This window comes from Alligator mississippiensis, chromosome 2 (assembly GCF_030867095.1).
Source record: "Alligator mississippiensis isolate rAllMis1 chromosome 2, rAllMis1, whole genome shotgun sequence".
Classification (NCBI taxonomy): Eukaryota; Metazoa; Chordata; order Crocodylia; family Alligatoridae; genus Alligator; species Alligator mississippiensis.
Window position 1 is genome coordinate 241846583 of NC_081825.1, and position 21666 is coordinate 241868248.

Sequence of the window (21666 nt, forward strand, 5' to 3'; positions counted from 1 at the left end):
GAGAGGAGGGTGATGTCACTGACACAAAAAGCACTGAATTTACAAATACGACAGGAACAGAGCTATTTATAAAGAGCTCTTTTTTCCTTTCCTTTTTTTTTTTCCTTTCTCTTTTTGCACTGGGTTGGAGGAGGAAGGGCAGGCAGCAGTTCCACACTACATGTTCCTGTCAGCAAGTCTCAGGAATGAATTTTCTTGTCAGAAAATGCTTCAAGTCCCTGAAGCTACTAAATACTGTTAGGTTTCAGATTTTCATTCCCTATAGCTGGGCTCTGCTCTCCAACTGAGAACTGCTTTTGAGTAAAAGCCTAAATGGGAGTCAGATAACATTTTATATTTTTACAGTAGTCTTCACTCTGAAGGAGTCATACAGTAGTGCTGAAATGCAGCTACCCCTGGGGTGAGGGGCTGTAGCTAAATAACCCATTACACAGTAGTGAAGCAAGGGGAAATTTTTGACAAGGACACTGTGATAGATACCTTTTATGCAAGTGTCATGGGCTCCTTATAGCACTTTCATTTATCAAGTGACTCTCCACCTGCCCTAAAGGTGAAAGGCAATATCATCAAATATTAATATAAAGCAATTAAAACTAAGCAACACAATCAGGAGCCCTGAACAACAGAACAATATGACATAATGGCACATTATTTAATATGTCTCACTTTGGTTCCTAAGACATAAATTCCAGCTTTGCTTTGGCTTTCTGCAGTTGACCTGTCTGTAAATAGATATTTGATTATTTGGGTTGTGGAGTCAAAGTGGCCAGAAATAATGCTAGGCATATCACCCCCTTTTGTGTTACTGGCTTCAAAAACTGGCATGTTATAACCATATTAGCCTAATGAACTCTAGGTTTAAGTGACTCCATGATTTTTTTTAATACCAGGACACAGGGGAGAAAAAAAGGTAAGTGATTTGAATATACGCAGAGGCTATTCTAATATACACTTACAATGGGTGGAAAGGCTCAAGGGGGTAGTCCAGAGAAGAGAAGATGGCATCAAGATGGCAATTTGCATACACAAAGAAAACAATAAAGAAGTAATCTCCTGTGAGACTAAGAGATTACAGTATGGTGAGATTCCTAAACTGGATGATGTCTAAGCCAGGATATCCACAAGGATGGGGTTCCAAGTCTTAACTTTAGGCTTGAATAATATCTACTCAAAGCAGACAGGAACTTGGATATTAAGGAAAAGAGTTTTTTATTGTATATGATGAGTGCAGCAGTAATATTCCAACTCAGAAAGAAAATTCAACACGGAATATCTCTGCTTCTCCATTCTCCCACATCAATCAACAAAATCCTAAATATCTAAATTCACATGAGAAAGAACTTCCACATATGAATTTGACCATACTATCCCCCCTCCCAGCTCTTCCCTGGGTTTTGACTATAGAATCACAAGCAAAGCATGTGAAGCATCATTTAATGTATTTCACCCTAACACTCTATAAAATTAAGAGCTATAGAGAAATTAAGATGCTAGAAGTGTTCAGAGGCTAGCAGGCGAAATGTACTAATTGCTGTTACCTAGCATTTTTTATCTATAGTAGTCAAAGCACTTTAAAAGGTGGATAAATATATTTACTTTAATTTTATATGCAGGAAACCCAAGAGGTTTAGTGACTTACCTAGTGTCACATAGAAAGGCAGGAACAGAGCTGACAGAAGAGCCTGAGTCTTCCACATGTAATCCAGTGACTTATCTATTGGCTTTACTGCCTCTTCTTTAATAAAGAAGTTAACTGGACTACAAATGTTATAGACATTAGGGCAACTTTCCAAACATTACCTTTCCCATAACTCTGCAGCAGGATATGAAACAACAGCACTTTCAGCATATGAAATATCAAGAGAAATATCCAGTAAGACTGCGGAGGTTTTATTACCTTTATTTGACATGGGAACGACTGCTACTGGAATGTTGTGTCCTGTTTTGTTGTCTACAATTTAAGAAAGATGTTGATAAATGGTAGATGATTTGGAGAAGAGCTGCATGTACAATTAAAGGCTTTGATGATATGCCTTATAAAGCAAGGTGACAGGAGTTCAAGCTGTTTAACCCAGTGGCACTCAACCTGTTGGCCCCATGGACCAGATGAGGGATGCAGGGCTAGTCCACAGGCTGGATTGGACCCTGCCACCAGAATCAGGCCCTGGAACCTCATACCACCTCCATCCTGAAGGATTAAGCTCCAAGGGACCTGCACCAGCTCCACCCACCAGGATCAAGTCCCAGAGACCTCATGCCACCTCTGCCTGGTCCTGTGTACCACAATCAGGTCTGCACCACCCAGAATGCCTGATCTAACGGGAAGGACCATGGTCCAGCAAGGCTCCACATGGACCTGTGAGGAGCCCCATGTGTTGGATGACAGGGTACCAGGGGCCGGATCTGGCCCATGGGCCAGGAGTTGAGGACCTTTGGTTTAACCTATTATAGGAAAAATTAAAGCATGACTTAATCCATCTAAGTACCTACACAGTAAACAGAATTTTAACCGTAGACTCTTTAATTTATCAGACAGAAGTAAAACATGTGTTCTAATCCTGGCACACAGGACATAAGTACACTAATATTTCATCATAGGCAAACACTCAAAGTAGGCAACCCCCCTTTTTTCTTAGCACTGAAGGTAATTAACTATTGGAATGACTTACCAAGGGTTGTGGTAGATTCTTCCTCATTTTCTGGCTCATCAGATAAAAATATTTTATTGAGAAGGCTATTTCTTTTTAAAACCCTATAACAGTGGTTTTCAAATTTTTTTTGGCCCCTTTGGAAAATGCTAGCTCTTAGTCTTCACTCCTTTTCTGACTACAGGAAAATAATAAAGCAATTCTTCTGTTGCAAATAACTAAAAAAGACGAGAACACTATGAATTTCTAGTTGAAATCTCTGCATTTATCTTCTGAATTATATTTGCATACCTAAGAGTACTACTACCATGTGGCACTCCATGGCACTTTTGAAAGGATCTCAAGGTACTCCACAATGGTACAACACCCTGGTTGAGAATCACAGCCCTATAAAGACCACATACTTCTATTACACACTTTCACATATTTAAGCCAGTAAGTGACTATCTTCATGGTTGCCTTCACAAGCTGTCTCTAAGGGTCTGTCCTCTAGGCCAAAGTAGGTTGCCTTCAGCCTTTATCTGCATTCTTAAATTTGATACGAAGGTTGCTGCTGTAGTCACTCCAGGAATTTTCAAACATTTGAAAAGAATAGGTCATATGCTATTGTGAATCTGAATAGAAGGAGCAATATATGGTGCCCCTGGAGGAGCTGGATAAAGTGACAGGGATGGATCCAGGAGAGATGCGGAAATCTGGTCACATCCCCCCTTTGATTCCTGAGCCTGGCATGGTACAACACATGTACAGGCACGGTGAGCTTGGCATAGCATGGTACAATGCACATGCAGTGATCTTTCCCCTACCCATCATCTGCATCCTCCTTTTAAAAACAGACAATTCACTACTTCATTTGTACACTTTTGTCTTTTCACAGTCCAAGAAAATCTTGGAACTAATCCCCAAGATACCTATCAACAAAGCAGCGTATTATATTAATATATGGCCTTTCTGAAGGTATTGATCTGAACCATCCGGGGAATGGAATACTGCCCAAGTACATTTGAAAGACAAGTTGTAGCCTTCATCTTACTACGGGATCAGAACGAACTAATCAAACGGGCTACTTACATGGTAAATTACTCTTTAAATTATTTTCCTACACAAAAGTACAATGTTGTTCTGGCTTATAGGGGATCCTATAAAACTGAAGAGCAAAATTAATGTGTCTATGCAAACTGCAAAACCCTAGAAATGTAAGTATAAGCTCACAAACAGAAACCAAGCAAAAGACTAAAGATAAGTTCAAAAGTACTTATTTTAAAGTTTATTTATTAATAAATTCAACATATAACAAATTTAATTTTTAAATGTGCATCCAACCCCCTAAACTATAGAGATAGATATTTAACTTTTATCAACAGTACTCCATTAACCCAAGTTATTGCCCACTAGCTTGTGTTCTTTTCTCCTCTTGCTTTCAGTCTCTCGAAAGTTCCTTTATGTTTCCATAGCTATTAAGCCTTTGTGTTTCTTCATCCCCATATAAGAATTCACTATCTTCTACTTATCTCTACTTTTAAATTTAAACTGTATTATAAATTTGTTCTTAAGTATAAGCTTATAGAACTTGTACTTTCTTTAATATTCAAGAAGTTTCTCAAACTTCCTGTTTGGAGGCACAACAAAATTCTTCTTTTGCAAATTCCAAGAATTTCCAACAAAAAAATGGAGCAGTGCATGAGGCGGCAGCGTGTGCCCCTCAAAACCAGAGCATGGCTGGCTGGCACCAACTACTAGGCAGGCTCCAAACAGCAGGATCACCACTGCTGCAGCTGCAGGAGACCCCCAGGACCCTAGGTAAGGCTGCTGGGGCCAGCCCTTCCCGACCCAGGGTAACCTGCCAGAGGAGCATGGCACAGGTGTTCCCCGGGGACAACTAATGGCGGTACAAGGTGTGCAGCTGCTAGTTATCCCTGGGGAACCAAACATCCATGCTTGTGTGGACATGGCCTATGGAGCTATCTGATAGCTTGCATCCTGTTATTTCCCTTGCTATATATCCAACCTTCTTCCAGAACACCTTAACTCTGGGATGCATCCGTATGTGGTAGAATCCTCCAACATTTGCCTGTTCTTATATCATAAATCATAACCATAAATTGGGCATGTGCTACCTCTTCCCCCCTAGGGCTGGGGATACTTAGACTAAAAAAGGTTGAAAGCCCTTGCCATAAATGCATGTAATTTTAAGTGGGGTGAGATACAATGGATAGAGGATTTGAAAATAATTTTCTTCTATTATCATGCAGATTTATGTGTGAGGACCATTCTTCCAGATGTTTGCCCATTCTTCAGCACTTATTTATGATCCAATGTCAATACCGCACTTTGTCATAAACAGTGTTTTTTTCTCTATTATGGTTATTTGAAATTGCTTTATATAACACAGACAATAGGCCTGTGCGTTTCTGAGATGTGACCAGTATTTTCTCAAATGCTGTCAAATTTCCATTGAGGTTTACCTTTCTTTGAGAATGCGTTGAAAAATGTCTCAAGTGCAGGTATTGGAAAATGGAATTTTAATTTCACTTACAATACATTATATTTCTTTTTAAAATCTACATATAACTTATTTGAAAATGTATTATACCTGTATGTTCCCAGATATTAAAGCCTCCTAACATACTATTAGATTAAATTCAATATTATTATGTATAGGGGCAAAAGGTGATGGATATGAGCTTAATTTCTTCTATGTGTTTTCCTAGGTTTTAATTGCTGTTCTCATAAAGGGGTGATTATATATTGAATTTGATCTGGAAGATTTCTTTCGCCATGGTGATATATTAAGTTTGACTGTTGGACAGTCACACTTTCACAGAGGTATTTCTTCCATTTGCACTCTGTCAATCAGAAGTGTCATAGGATCAATAATTAAACGACTGTAGGCAGAACTAATGACCCAAGAAAAGAAGGAAACAAATATTGACAAAGCAACAGTAGAGGGATGTGACATTTTCCTGTTCTAGCTGAGTAACATCAGTGTTCATTCATATCTGTATATAATCTTGTCTCTGTATATGCTCTATTTAAATACTCTATTAGAATAATTTGTAGAGAGCCACCCCTATTTCTAAGAGTGTCCTGATGTAGGTGTCAGTTTTTCAGACTAACTAAGCATAGATTAAGTAGAGAGAACCTACAGGGGGATAAACCAACACATATGAAACAGCAGGAAGTTTTCAGAATCTGCAGTCTTGCGCTAGTAATCTTTCAGGAAAATCTTTCTGAGAGTGTGCATGGTAGCACAACTGCAGTGCCCATAGCCCAGGGCTAAATGACAGTTTCTAACCTCCAGTTCTCTGTACCACAATCAAATAACTCAGAACCACCTTGCTAAGCATTAGGACATGTTAAGAACCACAAGAGAATTTTCTAGTGCATAGCATAGAGCACTCATTACACATCACAAGTTAAGATTTTAGCCCAGAGCCATTTTGGAATATTTATTATTTCGGAAATCAGCTGTAGCACAGAAGACAGATTGAGACTTTAGATGGCTGCATAGGCAAACCAGGAGCATTATATAGATTCATAGATTCATAGATGTTAGGGTCGGAAGGGACCTCAATAGATCATCGAGTCCGACCCCCTGCATAAGCAGGAAAGAGTGCTGGGTCTAGATGACCCCAGCTAGATATAAATATGGTTATAACCTAGAGAAACAATTTGATGTAAACCCTAGATTTAGAATTACTTTCCTTTCCTTCTAAAGTAAAAGCTACTATGAAATAGTCTTACTTTTTAATTGAAATGAAAAAACATTATTGAAGGCATAACTTGATATTAATGAACCAAAACTGAATTATATTAATGCAGGAACACCAGAGTTAAGAATGCAATCTAATTTTATTAATCTGAGTGATTTGCCAAATGTAGAGAGACAATGTAACTGGTGAAGTTGTGTTCAGTTCTTTTACATGAGACAACCCTGGATAGACTAGAGGCAACCCTCAGAAAATTCCAGCTCTTAGTTCTCACTATTTTTTTGCCTACAGAAAAATAGTAGAGCAGTTTTTCTGTTACAAAGAACTCAGAAAGACCACAGCTATAGAGTCCTATGTGAAATTTCTGTGTTTATCTTCTAATCATATGATCATGTAACATCATATGGAAGGGAAGGGACCTCAGGAGGTCATCTAGTCCAACCCCCTGCTTAAAGCAGGACCATCCCCAACTAGATCATCCCAGCCAAGGCTTTGTCTACCCAGGTTGTAAAAGCCTCCAAGGATGGAGAGTCCACAAACTCGCTGGGTGGCCTGATCCAGTGCTTTACTACCCTGCTAGTGAGAACATTTTTCCTAATATCTAACCTAAACTTCCCATGCTGTAACTTGAGACCATTGCTCTCTGTTCTGTCATCTGCCACCAGTGACTAGCTCCATCCCTTTTGCAACTACCCTTCAGGTAGTTGAAGGCTGCTGTTAAGCCCGCCTCAGCCTTCTTTTCTCCTGACTAAATAAGCCCGGTTCCTTCAGCCTCTCCTCATAAGCCGTGTGCCTCAGCCCCCGACCCATTTTTGTTGTTCATCGCTAGATTCTGTCCGCATCCTTTCTGTAATGGGGGACCCAAAATTCGACACAATACTCTAGAGGTGGCCTCATCAGTGCCAAATAAAGGGGAAGATCACTTCCCTCAGTCTGCTGGCAATGCTCCTACTAATGCAGCCTAGTATGCTATTAGCCTTCTTGGCAACACAGGTACGGTGTCATCTGACCACAGCAAGATGGGAATCAAGACGTTTTTTGAAGATTGCCGGGGTGGATGACTGATACAGTTCTGAACACTGCACTTCAAGAAAGATGTGGAGAAGCTTGAGAGAATCCAAAGGAGGGCCACACGTATGATTAGAGGCCTGGAGACCAAGATGTGTGAGGAGAGGCTGAAGGACTTGGGATTGTTCAGCCTGGAGAAGAAAAGACTCCGTGGGGACTTGGTTGCAGCCTGTAAGTATATTGGGGGTGTACATCAGGGCTTGGGGGAGCATCTATTCACAAGAAATAATGGGCATAAACTGATTGAAGATCACTTCAGGCTAGACATAAGGAAAAACGTATTTACAAGTGCCGAGGGTTTAGAGCAGGCTCCCCCCAGAGGTGGTAGTCATCCACCCTGGTGATCTTCAAAAAACATCGTGATGCCCATCTTGCTGGAGTCATCTGGGCTTATTATCCACTGGTCCTTTTCTGCAGGGCTGCTGCTTAGCCAGTCAGTCTCCAGTCTGTACTGGTACCTGGGATTTTTCTGTCCTAAGTGCAGGACTTTGCACTTGGCCTTATTGAACATCATGAGATTTCTTTTGGTCCAATCATCCAATTTGTCTGGGTCTCTCTGAATCCTACCTTACCCTCCAGCATATCTACTATTCTCCCCAGCTTGGTGTTATCTGCAAACTTGCTGAGGGTGCAGTCAAACCCAGCTTCCCGATTACTGATGAAGATATTGAACAAAACCAGTCCCAGGACTGACCCCACGGTCACTCCACTTGTTATTAGCTTCCAACTAGACATTGAGCCATTGATTTACTACTCTTTGTGCCTGATGCTCCAGCCAGTTTTCTATCTACCTTACAGTCCAACCGAGACTTCTTTAGCTTCCTTGCTAGAATGTCGGGTCATGCTTGTGTAAAGGTGCTGAAGGGTTTCCTCAGAGCTTGCAAGCTTAATCAGGGTATTTGCACTCTTGGGGAGACTAGCTGGGGAGAGGGTAGCTGAATCTGTGCTGAGAAAGGGACTGATACCAGGACAATTGCTTCTGAGATGAATGGCAGAAAAATTGTGACCAAGTGAGATGCTACTGAGGGCAGAGGAGCCATCAGCTAATGAGTACCCAGGATTGCCTGGTATCCTTTACTAAAGGAGCAGGGGTTGTGCAAATGGGTTCACTCTTAAGATCCCTGGGTGCAGGGAGTCACTGGTAGGGAATCAGGGACAGGGGTTGCTAGAGGTTTTTGGGGAGAGCTAGAGAATGCAGCAGGGAATCATGGCTGTGTGGGAGCTCCAGCAGAGAGCTCAATAAAATACAGCCAAGAAGGGGCACTCCAGGTGCCAAACACAGAGGAGCTGCCTTGGGAAATGTCTGGGGAATGGTGTGATTGATTGCAGGCAACCACGAAAGACTGGACAAGGGAAGAAACCCTGGTCTCCGGAGCAGCCGCACTTGAGGTCCTAACAGGCACTCCCATCTTCTGTCCAGATGACAGCATTGCCACCCATCTTCTGAGGCAGAGAGAGTACTGGTCCCTGTGGCTCCACAGCAGCCACAGTGGGCTACTTTGCTGCGGGCAGAGTGATTTTGTGGTGACCTGGCTGATTAAGTGTACATACCTATTATAAGTTGCCTGAGTGTTAAAGTTGATAACATAATTGCTTTTGTTATATGATAAGTATTTGCTTTATCTGCTGGTAGAGATTATTATTGAGCTCATTAAAAATATTTTGTTTATTATTTATGGAATGTTGAATTTGGCAGTCTTTCAGTTATTATTGTAAATAATAAATTACTGCAAATAGTTATTTAGTATGTGGCCTGGTACAGGGAGGACCACGGGAGAGCACTCCAATGAGTGGTGGCTCCCAGCTTGTAGATGGAGTGGGAGTAGACCGAGAACTATCATCACCCCAGGATCCCAAAAATGTGGACGTGGCTGTGGGTAGCGCCGCCACCAGAGTTATATTTGCATACATAACAGTGCTAACATTGTGCTGCACCCTCAAAAAGATCTCAAGGCACCCTGGTTAAGAATCACTGATCTAAAAGGTACGACTAGTAACTGAAGAATAGACTGAGCTTTTACTAAAAAGTGTGTGCATGTGTATATAAAACAAACTGGTGAAGTAAGTGTCAAGCACAATGTGCATAAAATAATAGCATTGTGTAATATCAATGTAAAATAACAAGCTGTTTGCATTAAACATAAGAAAGAGAAACCTGGAATAATTTCACTTTTATTGAATAGTTTGAAACCTTTTTACCACACAGACTCAAATAGGTTACCTGCATCAGCAGTACATCTTTTACAAAAACAATGGAACACTGCCCCTCAGAAATTTTATCCAAATAGGGACCCTCAAGACCATGATACTGTAATTATATTTGAATGAAAATTAGGCAGGTTCTTTAATCTTTGCATAATTGAGATGTAAGAGAACAATTAATGTTTTCATCTTGTTTTTGGCTTAAAATGATCTTGCTGATCTCCTTTGTATATATATACTTCAGCTTCTTTTATAGTCTAATTTAACCATCTTGTCTATTTCTGAAATGTATTGCTCCGATTTTTTATTAAATCAATTACTGGAGTTATATGCACGTTTGCAGGTTGTAAACAAGGGTGCATAAAATTATATCGTTCAATAAAAGGGGCTGTAAATATGTGTTTTGGATTTTATACACCATCTTCATAAAATGGCTCCTTTTATGCATCACTTGAGGCTGTGATTTAAATAAGACAGGTAAACAGGCACTAAGCTGCTTTCTTAACCAATTCCAAATTTTTTCTACTAACTAATCCCTTACTCCACAACACCAAGCATAGCCATACCTGAGAATGCATCACAAAAAATAGCTGAATATTTCTGCTGCTGAATTGCTCTTTCAAGCGTATCATATTCCTAAACTGTATGAGGGTCTCCAACACTAAAGTATGTAAAATACATCTGAGTTTAGGCAGCTAGATCATTTATCACAAATAAACCCAGGTGGTATTATATACTTGACTTATACAACCTTTCGAATATTAACTAACAAGTACTAACTGTGCTGCAGCTGACAAGATTTTTTAAAGAGGTCTTTTGGGATGTAAAGTATTATCAATATACCATTGTTTCTGAGAATGCTACAGGCTGTCTTTGCAAAGACCCTTTTCAATCCTCTGGGCACATGCTTAGAAGTTAACATTTTATTAGAGAGGTTTCAAGATGATTTCCCCTGTTATTTTCATTATTTTTAAAAATCTTTTCTCTTTTGGTTCTTACTTTCTTACCATACCTTTACTGCTTATTTATGCCAAGATTTTTAAATGGAAGTCATACATGCATCTCATAGTTTGAGATTTCTGAGATCCTTGAATATTGACAATATAATCTGTTTCACCATCACTGCCTTGAGTGCAAATTTAGTAATAGTAGTTTTGATAGGCCCTCAGAAGGATGACAGCAGGTCTTTCTCACCCACTTGCAACAACCTGAATTTAGGTCAGCTTATAGAAAATAGCTGAGCAGATTCATAGCACAGAGCTTGAAGCTTCCTTCAGGTTCATAGAAGAAAATCTTGAAAACTAGTTTTCCAAGAATGTTTGTCATTGTGGAACCTGTTTGTAGTACACATACGAGCTTCCTGTGTACTAGACTAAATCATTTGATCCACAGCACCTGCTGGGGCTGTCCCCCACCCTTCCTACTTAAAGTCATCATACAAGGTAGTATAGTACAGAGCACCTTATAATTCCTCACTATTTAAAATCATAGGAGATGAACTCCACCGCACAAGGAAAGAAATAGACTACAATGATAAAATGTCTCAAAGAAACACAGTTTACTTGCAGGCAAACAACTTCAGTCTTCATGATTCTATTCATATTTTTCACTTTTGGTAATTATCTAGTAGTTCCTAGTCTTAGCTATGGCCATCTGAATAAAGATTGTGAAACTGTTCTCTTGAATTTGGTATCTGACCTAGTCCCCAAATCCAGGACAAAGTTTGATGTGAGCAGTTTGAGCTTCAAGTAGCTGTGCTGCATTTTCCCAATACCTGAATATTGCTTAGGTATGCTGTAGGGATAGACTGGGCTCTAGTTCAGTGATTCCTTCAGTGATTTCTAATACCTAAAATGATGCATATCCTCTGGTTGACAGGAAATGATTACTCATATGTGATCTACTTGGATAAACTCTGGGGGTGCATCCAGATGAGCACAGACATGCATTTCCCCATGGTTGTGCTGCTGCTACTTGTCCCCAGGGATTGCGCATGGATGAGCATACACATGCATTTCCCCACAGTTGTACCGCTGCTACTTTTCCCTGAGGAATGCCCATGCCTAGGTACTCTGGGCGGGGTAGGAGACTTGGGTTGGCCCCAGCAGCCTTACCCAGGAGCCTCCTGGGGCTCCAGCGGCACTGATCTAGCATACAGAGCCTGGCTGGCAACTGGAGTATGGCTCCAGCCAGCCAAGCTCATTTCAAGTGGTGCAAGCTGCTGCTATGTGCACCCCTCCCCACTTTTTTTCAGGGGTGGTTTTTTTCTACATCAGGATCTCCCAGTGTCAAAAAAACCCACCACCCTGCAAATAAGAAGCATGGCAATGCCTGCATGTGCGGCATGCGTGATTTGCAGCACCACAGATGGGTCTGCAGCACCGCATCCTACATGTGCTTGCTTATCTAGATGTACCCTAGGATTCATCACCTTCCCTACTGTAAGTCAATCCTATCAATATCCTGAGAAGGCCTGTCCTGTCTATACATGAGCACTCTCAGGAGGCAGCTAAAATGCTGAGCTTAATTTTTCCAAGGTTTGTATATAAACTGAAGAAAAATGGGGCAGATAATAGCTTACTTGAAAATCAGACACTACTTTTGTGCAGAATTACTGTGGGGTCTTAATACCAACTTATTGGGGCATTGTAATTAGTGCTTGGATCTCATTAATTTCATCAGCCTCTTTGCCAAGGTAACCGGTAGCATGAAGGAGGTTTTTATTGCAAAATGGTGGTAAGAGAATTGTTAAGAACTACATTAAGGTTCTGGGGTGGGAGAAGCTTCCAAATAGGAAGGGGTAAATGCAAACCAGTCCTTTAAGTAATTTTGAAATAAAGAGGATGGGATAGGAAAAAAAATAAAAACATAATACATTTGAACAGGGAAGGAGGTCTAAGCAAGGTGAAAGGGCAGCTAAATGTAGCTTGGAAGAACTGATGCTGAGGTCCAGTAATTTGTGGTGGAGGATATAAAGGATATAATCCAAAATTGTAGGGCTAGAAGATTACAAGACCTTTTCATGAAGGCCAGATATAATTTTTTTTTTTCCATTTTGATCTGGACTGATCTTGTAGAAGGGGGAGAGAGAGAACAAGCAAGCGAGCGCACAGTTGCTTCAGAGATTTGTAGATTCATTCCTGAATCATTTCAATACCTTTAGCAGCGAACAGTCAAAGTGCCCCTTATCGTTAGGCAAAAGGGGGGGATGGGGGAATCAAGCTGTGTGTAAATATGTTACCTTGGTTACCAACAATAGAAAAATTAACAGAAAAATGCATTCAAATTAATACAGTCTTGCTCCAAATGTAGTGTAAAAGGCTATTAAATACATCTTCAGGGCAAATTCCAACTCACTTTCTAGTGTTTAACTTGCATTCACCTGGATTCTATATTATAACTTATTCCAAAGAAAATGTACTGCCGTCACCCACCACTAAGACCAAGTGTATTTTTTCTGTATGTCCATCAGTTACATGTAAAACCAAATTAGTGACTAAATTAAAATATTTGAGAGTCAAAAAGCACTCGCGTGGTCAGATTCCCAAGCAGTATTTTTTTCTTTTTTTTAACTGAAAGGAAAAAATTGGAGACCCATCATGTACTGAGAAGAGAGTAATTGATTTTCTGAGAAATCAAAACAATGGCTTTGCTTCTACTATACTGTGCAAGACTATGCAGACCATGGACAAGTGTTAACATTCTGGCATTTACCCCAAATTTACTAAGTATAATAGATGCTTTGTACTTATGCTGCTTTTCAACAGAGAGCCACAAAGTGGTCATCACCGTGTATGATATAGGAAGACATGAGTGTCAGTTTCAGTTATTTGGTTAAAACCATGCAATAAATCAGTATATAGAAATAAAACCTAGGAATCTTGAGACTACCATGGAAGTGAATAGTGTTAAACATAGACGTTGCACTAAGACACCAAGACCAGGGTTAAAAAAATGTTACTCTATGGGAGACTTTTAGATTTACAGTATTTAAGTCAGCATTAAGATCATTCCAAATAGGTTTGCTATTCATTTTTATTTGGCCCAAGGTCTTCACCTCAGCTAGTAAGTGTGGGGCCAAATACAGAATATAGGAGAATTGCTATGTGAGATTTAGATTTCATAGTATTTTCCTGGGGTTATATTAGTCATCTTCACATCTCTCTAGTTGGATGCCAATGATGTTAATCATCATTTGCATCTAATAAAAGATTAAGATGGAGAGAAAAAAATCACCATACTGAGCACAGCCAAACTGAATAACACACACTAGACTTTGAAATGGAGGTGGATCTGACATCAGCCAGTGCAGTACAGGAATTTTTGAAAATTAGATGTACTTAAGTTTAACACAACCAGGTGTTTGGTCTCAAAGTCAGTCACAGGAGTTTGAGTACAGTGGCTCAGTAAATATGAAGAGATCCTTTATACCTGAAAGTTTGTCTAACATCTTTCCCAACTATACAGTTGGTCTAGTAAAGATATCACCAAAAAAAGCCATCTTTCCTCTCCCACTAGTTTGAGGCAGTCATCACAGTCATTTTGAGTTATAGTGTCAAAGGACAGAGCATGCCAAACACAGTTATTTCACCAGTTATCATCAATAAAGTAAGGCTTAAGCAGGAAAGAACACCTTTTTGTCCAAGAAACCCCTGGTAATTAAATAGGCATAACCTCTGTAGTGTATAAGAGGCAGCTTCAGTAAGCTAACATCCTGAGCTTTAAGCAAAGCAAGCCTAAAGAAAGACTATCTTCTTGATAGAGAAAGGCCAAAAGATGTAAAAAACTAGTGCAATTTATTAAAGGACTATCTTTAAAAGGGGAACAGCTACTCAGGGTTAATCAAGACAAGTCTTTGGGGGATCAGACTGACAGTCTGTGCATCTCAAGAAGTTTACCTACTTAATAGACCCTTTTAAGAGAGACATAGTTTTAAAATTATATTCTAAATGCTTTTCAAAAGTTCCTTCTGTTAGAATTAAGCAATGCTTTGGTTTTAACTAGGATGTTTGGTCAGAAATTCCAGAAAAAAAGAATCAGAGTTGCCAAATATCTAGCCAGACCTGCTGGCTAAGTGTGGCTGACAAGGCCCTGGATGACAGTATTCTATGTAGGAGTGAGAAAATTGCAGAACTCCACACCAGGAGATAGAATAACAAGAGGCTCAACATCTGGGGTGATAGCTTTTTGTTTGTTAAAGTAGACACACACGACCAAATGTTCCTTAAGATCCGAAATGACAAATACAACCTAATAATAATGGAAAGACAGTTCTTGTCCATTAAATGAAGGGTGTAGGGGTATGGCACTTCTTTTAAAGAGTATTTTTTTACTATTTTGTGATGTCAAGAAGTCCTTTCTTCTAAGAATGAATTAATGGAACTCACTGTTTGGATTTCTTGAACCTGAATTAGACAAGTTTTACTTTTGTCATAACTAGCTTTTATCCCTCCAAAGATTCTTCATCAAAGATAAGATTCTTCCCACTGCAAAATTACTTATTGGCACAGCTATCACGTGTTTCACTGTCTTCAGAAGAGGGGGAAAGTTACTAAGAACAATCAATTCCATTACACACACTGCCTCAAATTAAATGGGGAAACTGTACAGAAAGAGGAAGTCTTTGGTCATGCATCTTGCCAAGGCCTTCTTTACAAGTGGGTGTTCTGGGTTTGACCCTGTAAAATAGCAGTCCTAATAACTGATATTCGAGGCCTGCACCAATCTTTGATGCATTATAATCTTTAATAGTGTTACCAAAAGTCTGGCAGAAAGCCCTACTTACACAGCTGGAAAATTTAGTCCCCAAATAGGTTTTTGTTAAACAGTCAATTCAATCAGTAATGCCAGACACTGAGAGCCCAACAAAGTAAATAAAACATGACTTGGCTATTAAGGTAGTCAATTCTGCATTTTTCTGAGCTGTGATTTTATCTATTTTCTCTGCTCTAACAAGCACAAATGTTTCCAGTTGGAATATGAAGTTATGTTAGCCAAAGCACCCCAAAGACTCTGAATAGCTATGAAAACTATCTATTTAAAATGAGAGCCATCTGCATCTAACCATGAAAAATCCCCAAATCAGAAATGTCAATCCAGATCAGTTACTAAACCCTAGAGTCAATACATTTGGAAGACCATTTAGAAGTAAAATTTCCATGAGACAGAGTTGCTGACAAAAATGCAGCTTTATTACTTAAACAGTGATTAACCAGCAGTTGTAAAGAAAAAAGGCATGACAGAAAGGCTAAGGAGATCACAAATACAGTCCTGGTATTAAATAAACATTGCTAGAGAAAATGGATAAGACAATGATGATACACAGTTTATTAAAGCAAGTTTAAAGAACAGCTAGACATTAACTCACAAAATAAACATGTGTTATAATCAAGTATCATTGAAATTGCTGCAGACATTTCCCATGTTTAGTACTAAAAATATGTTTAAAAAAGGAGTATCATTAGCAAATTCCCATTATAACAGAAAAAAAAATATAGAGGGCATTTGTCCTTCTATACAAGAGGCAGAGCAAATTCTCCAAGATGACAGAAGGAATAATGAAGGCGTTCTTGGAAAGAGGCGTCAAACATGCCACTCATTTCCTCTCTCAGCTCCCCCAGTGTAAGTACTGTGGACTTACCATCTGCATTCAAAATCTTCCCAAAAAATTTACTCCAAAAATCACTGTCAGTAGACCTAAAAACAGATAAAGCAATTTTCAATGAAACAGCATGAACACAGCTGGCAATTCAGTATTTCAACACATATGTAATAGCCTGTGGACTGGCTTGCAGTCTAAAATAGTATTAGGCTACAAAGCCAAATTACAGAGCAAAACTTGAGGGTGCACTGTCAAGCTATACATCTATCTAGCTATATAAATACACAGACAGACAGACAGACAGACAGACAGACAGACAGACAGACAGACAGACAGACAGACAGACAGACAGACAGACAGACAATATATCTAGAGAAAGAGAGAATTTATTTTATATATGTAAAAAAGAAAAAGTCTTTGGTCATGCGTCTTGCCAGGGCCTTCATTACAAGTGAGGTTCTGGCCTTAATCCTGTAAAATATCAGTCCTAATAATTGATATTATTGCCAGGACCTTCTTTACACATTTTTTATATATATAAAAATTCTATTTTCTATCATGATTTCTCCCAGCATATTTAATTTCTCTAACATTTAGCCAACAGCCAGCCAGAGTATCTTGGGAAGATAGCACAAGAAAGACAGATTCCTTCCATGGAAATAAAGTGGATATGGATATTAGGAAACTTTAAAATAATTTCTGAGCTAGAAGCTATAGAAGCAATAGAGTGCTTCAGAATTAGTTGTAATGGGTCTCCTATAGGGGCGATTTCCACATATACAGGACAAGAGATATTCAAAACAAAAAGGTTACGTGACTTGACAAATAGCAAACAAACAAACATTTATATCAGAGCTGATTCACACAGAAGGAACTCTTGCTCCCCAATCTTGTATTGAAGTCTGCCAAAACATACTGCTTCAATGCTAGATGTTACATTGGCTGTTCAGCAAAGAAGCTGGCTCACCTGAAGGAAACTGTCTCACAGGGAATGTAGAGCAATTATTGCATCAGCTTTGATGTAGGTAGCACTCCAACTCATCACCATGAACTGGTCTTGGTCTTCCCAAAACAAAAATCCCAGCTATTTGTTTCATAGACTTTATGTTTAAATGATACCTTTTTTAAAAGTCTACAAAAACTGGATTTGGTCCTCAAATTCCCAACTTCTCAGTCCTTTCTTGAGCTGGCAGAGCCCCTACTTAACCCACCTACATATTTAGCCAACAGTTTCTTTATTCAACACAGCTAACCTTTTAGAAAACTCACTCAAGGAGAATGCTAGACCCATGTCCCCAGCATTCAATACAAGACTTTGTGCAAGAGTCATTTTTCCCCTTTTATATCTTAATCCCCCACGTGTGTAGAGGATACATTAAGGTAAGTAATTTTCTAAATGCACCATCTGACTTGGCAGAACACAAAGGACTAAGCTTAAGATCAACCAATATCTCGGAAGAATTTCCATGTGGGAAGATTCAGCTAACTGTGCAAACCCCTAGGACAAAGGTTCACTACAGCAAGAAACTGAAGAATATACCATCTGACCCAAACAGAAAGAGGCACTTGCTTTACAAGAGCTGGACATACTTAGCTTACCTTCTTTGCCACATCTTGTCATCTAAGCTCATTGTAAATTCCTGACTGATAACACTGCAAGCTTCCCGCATGAAGTAGAGTTGCACCGATATATCGGTTGCATATCGGATTGGCACCAATGAAAGGGAAATTTACATTATCAGCTATTGGTTTTCTTTGGTCAGTGTAGCCCAATAATGTTCACCAATAAATATAATTAATTATGCCTTCTGGCCAAGGCCCCCAGGTGCTGCATGCATGTTTGCAGCTGCATGCAGACACATGGCCGGGAATGCAGCCGGGCAGCAGCTCCCTCTACAGGTAATTCTGTGGAGGGGAAGGAGTGTGGGGGGTTTCAGATCGAGGCCCCCATGGTGAGAGAGGGAGTGGTGAATGGGATCCAGGAGTGGGACGGAGCTGTGGGTGGCTTCTCTAGGGTGCATGGGGGGGAGGCACATGGCTCCCCACCACTGTGTACACCTTGCCGGGGGAGGCATGTGGGTGGGGGGGCTGCTTATTTTGGGCTTGGAGCTCTTGGCTCTGCTGCCTTTGCCACGGGAGCCTTGCGCTGGCCACGTGCCTTTTGCCCACCTGGCAGCAGTGGGGGTGGTGAGTTGTGCCCCCCAGTGCCAGATGGGCAGGGGGTATGTGGCTAGCATGGGGCTCCCAGGGGAAAGGCAGCAGAGCAGAGAGCCCCGAGCCTGCAGCAAGCAGCCCACATCCGCCCTCACCCTGCTCAGCTTTGCTCCGGTTAAAAGCATCCTTGTTCTTAAAAATGGTGGCGGCAATGCTTGAACTAGAGCTCACAGATTCTAAGACCGGAAGGGACCTTTGAAGACCATCGGGTCCACCCCCTGGCACCAAGCAGGAAAGATAACTGGGGTCAGGTGACCCCAGCAAGGTGACTATCTAGTCTTAAAGTTTCATAGTTGTGGGGTCAGAAGGGACCTAAGTAGATCATCAAGTCTGACCCCCTGCCCTGGGCAGGAGTGAATACTGGCTCATATGACCCCAGCTAGATAATTATCAAGCCTCCTCTTAAAGAACCCCAAGGTAGGAGCCAGGACCACTTCCCTTGGAAGTTGGTTCCAGATCCTAGCCACCCTGACTGTGAAGTAGTGCCTTCTAATGTCCACTCTGAACCTACACCCAAACAACTTATGGCCGTTATTCCTTGTTACTCCGGGAGGTGCCTGGGGGAACAGGGTTTCACCCATTCTCCACTGGTGAGTTTATAGATGGCCAACAGGTTCAGGTCCCATACCTCTCCTTGTAGGGTGTGCCGTGCTGACTCCTGATTATGTGAGTGGCCCTCCTCTGGACCCTCTCAATGCTGTCCACATCCTTTCGAAAGTGTGGTGCCCAGAACTGGACTGCGGCGCTGGTGTCGTCAGGAAGGCTTTGGCTTTCATGACCACAGCCCGCTCTTTGGCGAGAGAGGCAGCGAGCTGCTGGGAAGAGATGGTCTCCATCTCTCTCCCCTAGGGAGGAGGCTCTTCTCAGCCAGACTGGCTGACCTGCTCCACCGGGCTTTAAACTAAGCCCGCTGGGGGACGGGGGCACGACCGCCACTGCTGGCCCGCTGAGCAAATCTTGCAAAGCCAGCGGATCATGGCACTCAAGGGAGCCCGCCCCAGCCCCAGCCCTGGTAAAATCTGTGGGCAAGGAAGGAGCCCCCCAGGGGGCGCTTGCCTGCCTGTACACAAATGCCAGGAGCTTGGGGAATAAGCAGGAGGAGCTCATCCTCCTGCTCAGTGCAAACAATTACGATGTCATAGGGATCACGGAGACCTGGTGGGACTCCACCCATGACTGGACCACGGGGATAGATGGCTATACCCTGTACAGGAGGGATCGTGTAGAGAAAAGGGGCGGGGGTGTAGCTCTCTATGTTAAGGAAAGCTACGCGTCCCTGCAAGCCGATATTGGCGACCAGGGTGGACGGCTGGAGACCCTCTGGGTTAAAATCTGTGGGGAACACGGCACAGGGGACACAATGGTGGGAGTCTATTACAGACCTCCCACCCAAAGTCCTGAGCTAGACCAGGAGTTTGCCCAGGAACTGGCTGAGGCAGCTTGCTCCAGGACCATGGTTGTCATGGGTGACTTCAATTACCCAGACATCTCGTGGGAGGATCACTCAGCAAAATCTGAGCGGTCGCAGAGCTTCCTCTCGTGCGTGGATGACCTCTACCTGACTCAAGAAGTCTATGGGCCAACGAGAGGCAAAGTGCTGCTCGACCTGGTGCTGGCTACTGGGGAGGACCTAGTCGGCGACCTAGTGATCAATGGGAAGCTGGGTGACAGCGACCACGAGCTGATCACCTTCACCATCCGCCGAAAAGCTGGCAAGTCGGTCAGCAACACGCAAGTCCTTGACTTCAGGAAAGCCGACTTTGACAAGCTCAGGAGGCTTGTCAGTGAGGCCCTAAGGGACTGTGACCGCAGGGAGAGGGGAGTTCAAGAGTGGTTGCTCCTCAAGGGAGCGATCCTCAATGCACAAACTAAGTCTATTCCATCTCGGAGGAAAGGCAGCAAGAGGGCACAGCAGCCCCCCTGGCTCTCCAGGGACCTAGCAGACCTCCTGAGGCTAAAAAGAAAGGCCTACAAAGGATGGAGGATGGGAGTCACCTCCAAGGAGGATTATTCTGCACTGGTCCGGTCCTGTAGGGAGCAGACCAGGAAAGCCAAGGCTGCAACTGAACTCCAGCTAGCTTTGAGCATCAAGGACAATAAAAAGTCCTTTTTCAGATATGTGGGGAGCCGGAGGAAAAGCAGGGGCAACGTTGGACCCCTGCTGAACCAGATGGGGCAACTGACAACTGACGCCTAGGAAAAAGCCAACCTATTAAATAGATACTTTGTGTCGGTCTTTCATCAGCCCCGTGGGACGCCTGTGCCTGCTACAGGGCCGGGAAGTCCGGGTGAGGGTGATCCCCTGCCCTCCATTAATGCTGACTTTGTGAAGGAACATCTTGAGAAGCTGGATACCTTCAAGTCAGCCGGCCCTGACAATCTTCACCCCAGGGTACTCAAGGAGCTGGCGAGCATCATAGCCCAGCCTCTAGCGCGGATCTTTGAAAACTCTTGGCGCTCTGGTGTAGTGCCCGAAGACTGGAAGAAGGCCAACGTGGTGCCTATCTTCAAGAAAGGGAGGAAAGTGGATCCGGCTAACTATAGGCCCATCAGCCTGACTTCTATCCCGGGGAAGATCTTAGAAAAGTTTATTAAGGAGGCCGTCCTTAATGGACTGGCCGACGCCAACATCTTAAGGGACAGCCAGCACGGGTTTGTTGCGGGTAGGTCTTGCTTGACCAATCTCATTTCCTTCTACGACCAGGTGACCTATCACCTGGACAAGGGAGATGAGATTGATGTCATATATCTTGACTTCAAAAAAGCCTTCGATCTGGTGTCCCATGATCGTCTCTTGGAGAAACTGGCCAATTGTCGCCTTGGGTCCCCCACGATCCACTGGCTGGAAAATTGGCTCCGGGGTCGGACCCAGAGGGTAGTAATTGATGGAAGTCACTCATCGTGGTGTCCTGTGACCAGTGGGGTCCCCCAGGGCTCTGTCCTTGGACCCATACTGTTCAACATCTTCATTAACGATGTGGACACTGGAGTCAGAAGCGGACTGGCCAAGTTCGCCGATGACACCAAACTTTGGGGCAAAGCATCCACACCAGAAGACAGGCGGGTGATCCAGGCTGACCTGGACAGGCTCAGCAAGTGGGCGGATGAGAATCTGATGGTGTTCAACGTCGATAAATGCAAGGTTCTCCACCTTGGGAAGAAAAACCCGCAGCATCCTTATAGGCTCGGCAGTGCTATGTTGGTTAGCACTATGGAAGGAAGA

At 42.2% G+C, this 21666-nt stretch overlaps 1 protein-coding gene and 1 long non-coding RNA gene across 5 annotated transcripts in view; one reads left to right on the top strand and one right to left on the bottom strand.

The window, feature by feature from the left end:
* The window catches only part of LOC132248787 (uncharacterized), a 33697-nt gene extending 23656 nt beyond the window's left edge, over positions 1–10041 (top strand). The window contains exons 2-4 of one of the 2 annotated variants that reach the window (XR_009460197.1): positions 3526–3722; positions 4301–7597; positions 8756–10041. This is a non-coding gene — a long non-coding RNA (uncharacterized LOC132248787). Of the gene's footprint in view, positions 1–3525; positions 7598–8755 lie in introns of both variants that reach the window. The other variant, XR_009460196.1, reaches the window with a different exon arrangement.
* Positions 10042–15797: 5756 nt separating this feature from the next.
* The window catches only part of BUB1B (BUB1 mitotic checkpoint serine/threonine kinase B), a 45077-nt gene continuing 39208 nt past the window's right edge, over positions 15798–21666 (bottom strand). For all 3 annotated transcript variants that reach the window (XM_019496541.2, XM_006260687.4, XM_059722999.1), the window contains exon 23: positions 15798–16324. In XM_019496541.2, the coding sequence (XP_019352086.1) occupies positions 16141–16324 (184 nt within the window). In that variant the 3' untranslated portion in view covers positions 15798–16140. The remainder of the gene's footprint in view (positions 16325–21666) is intronic.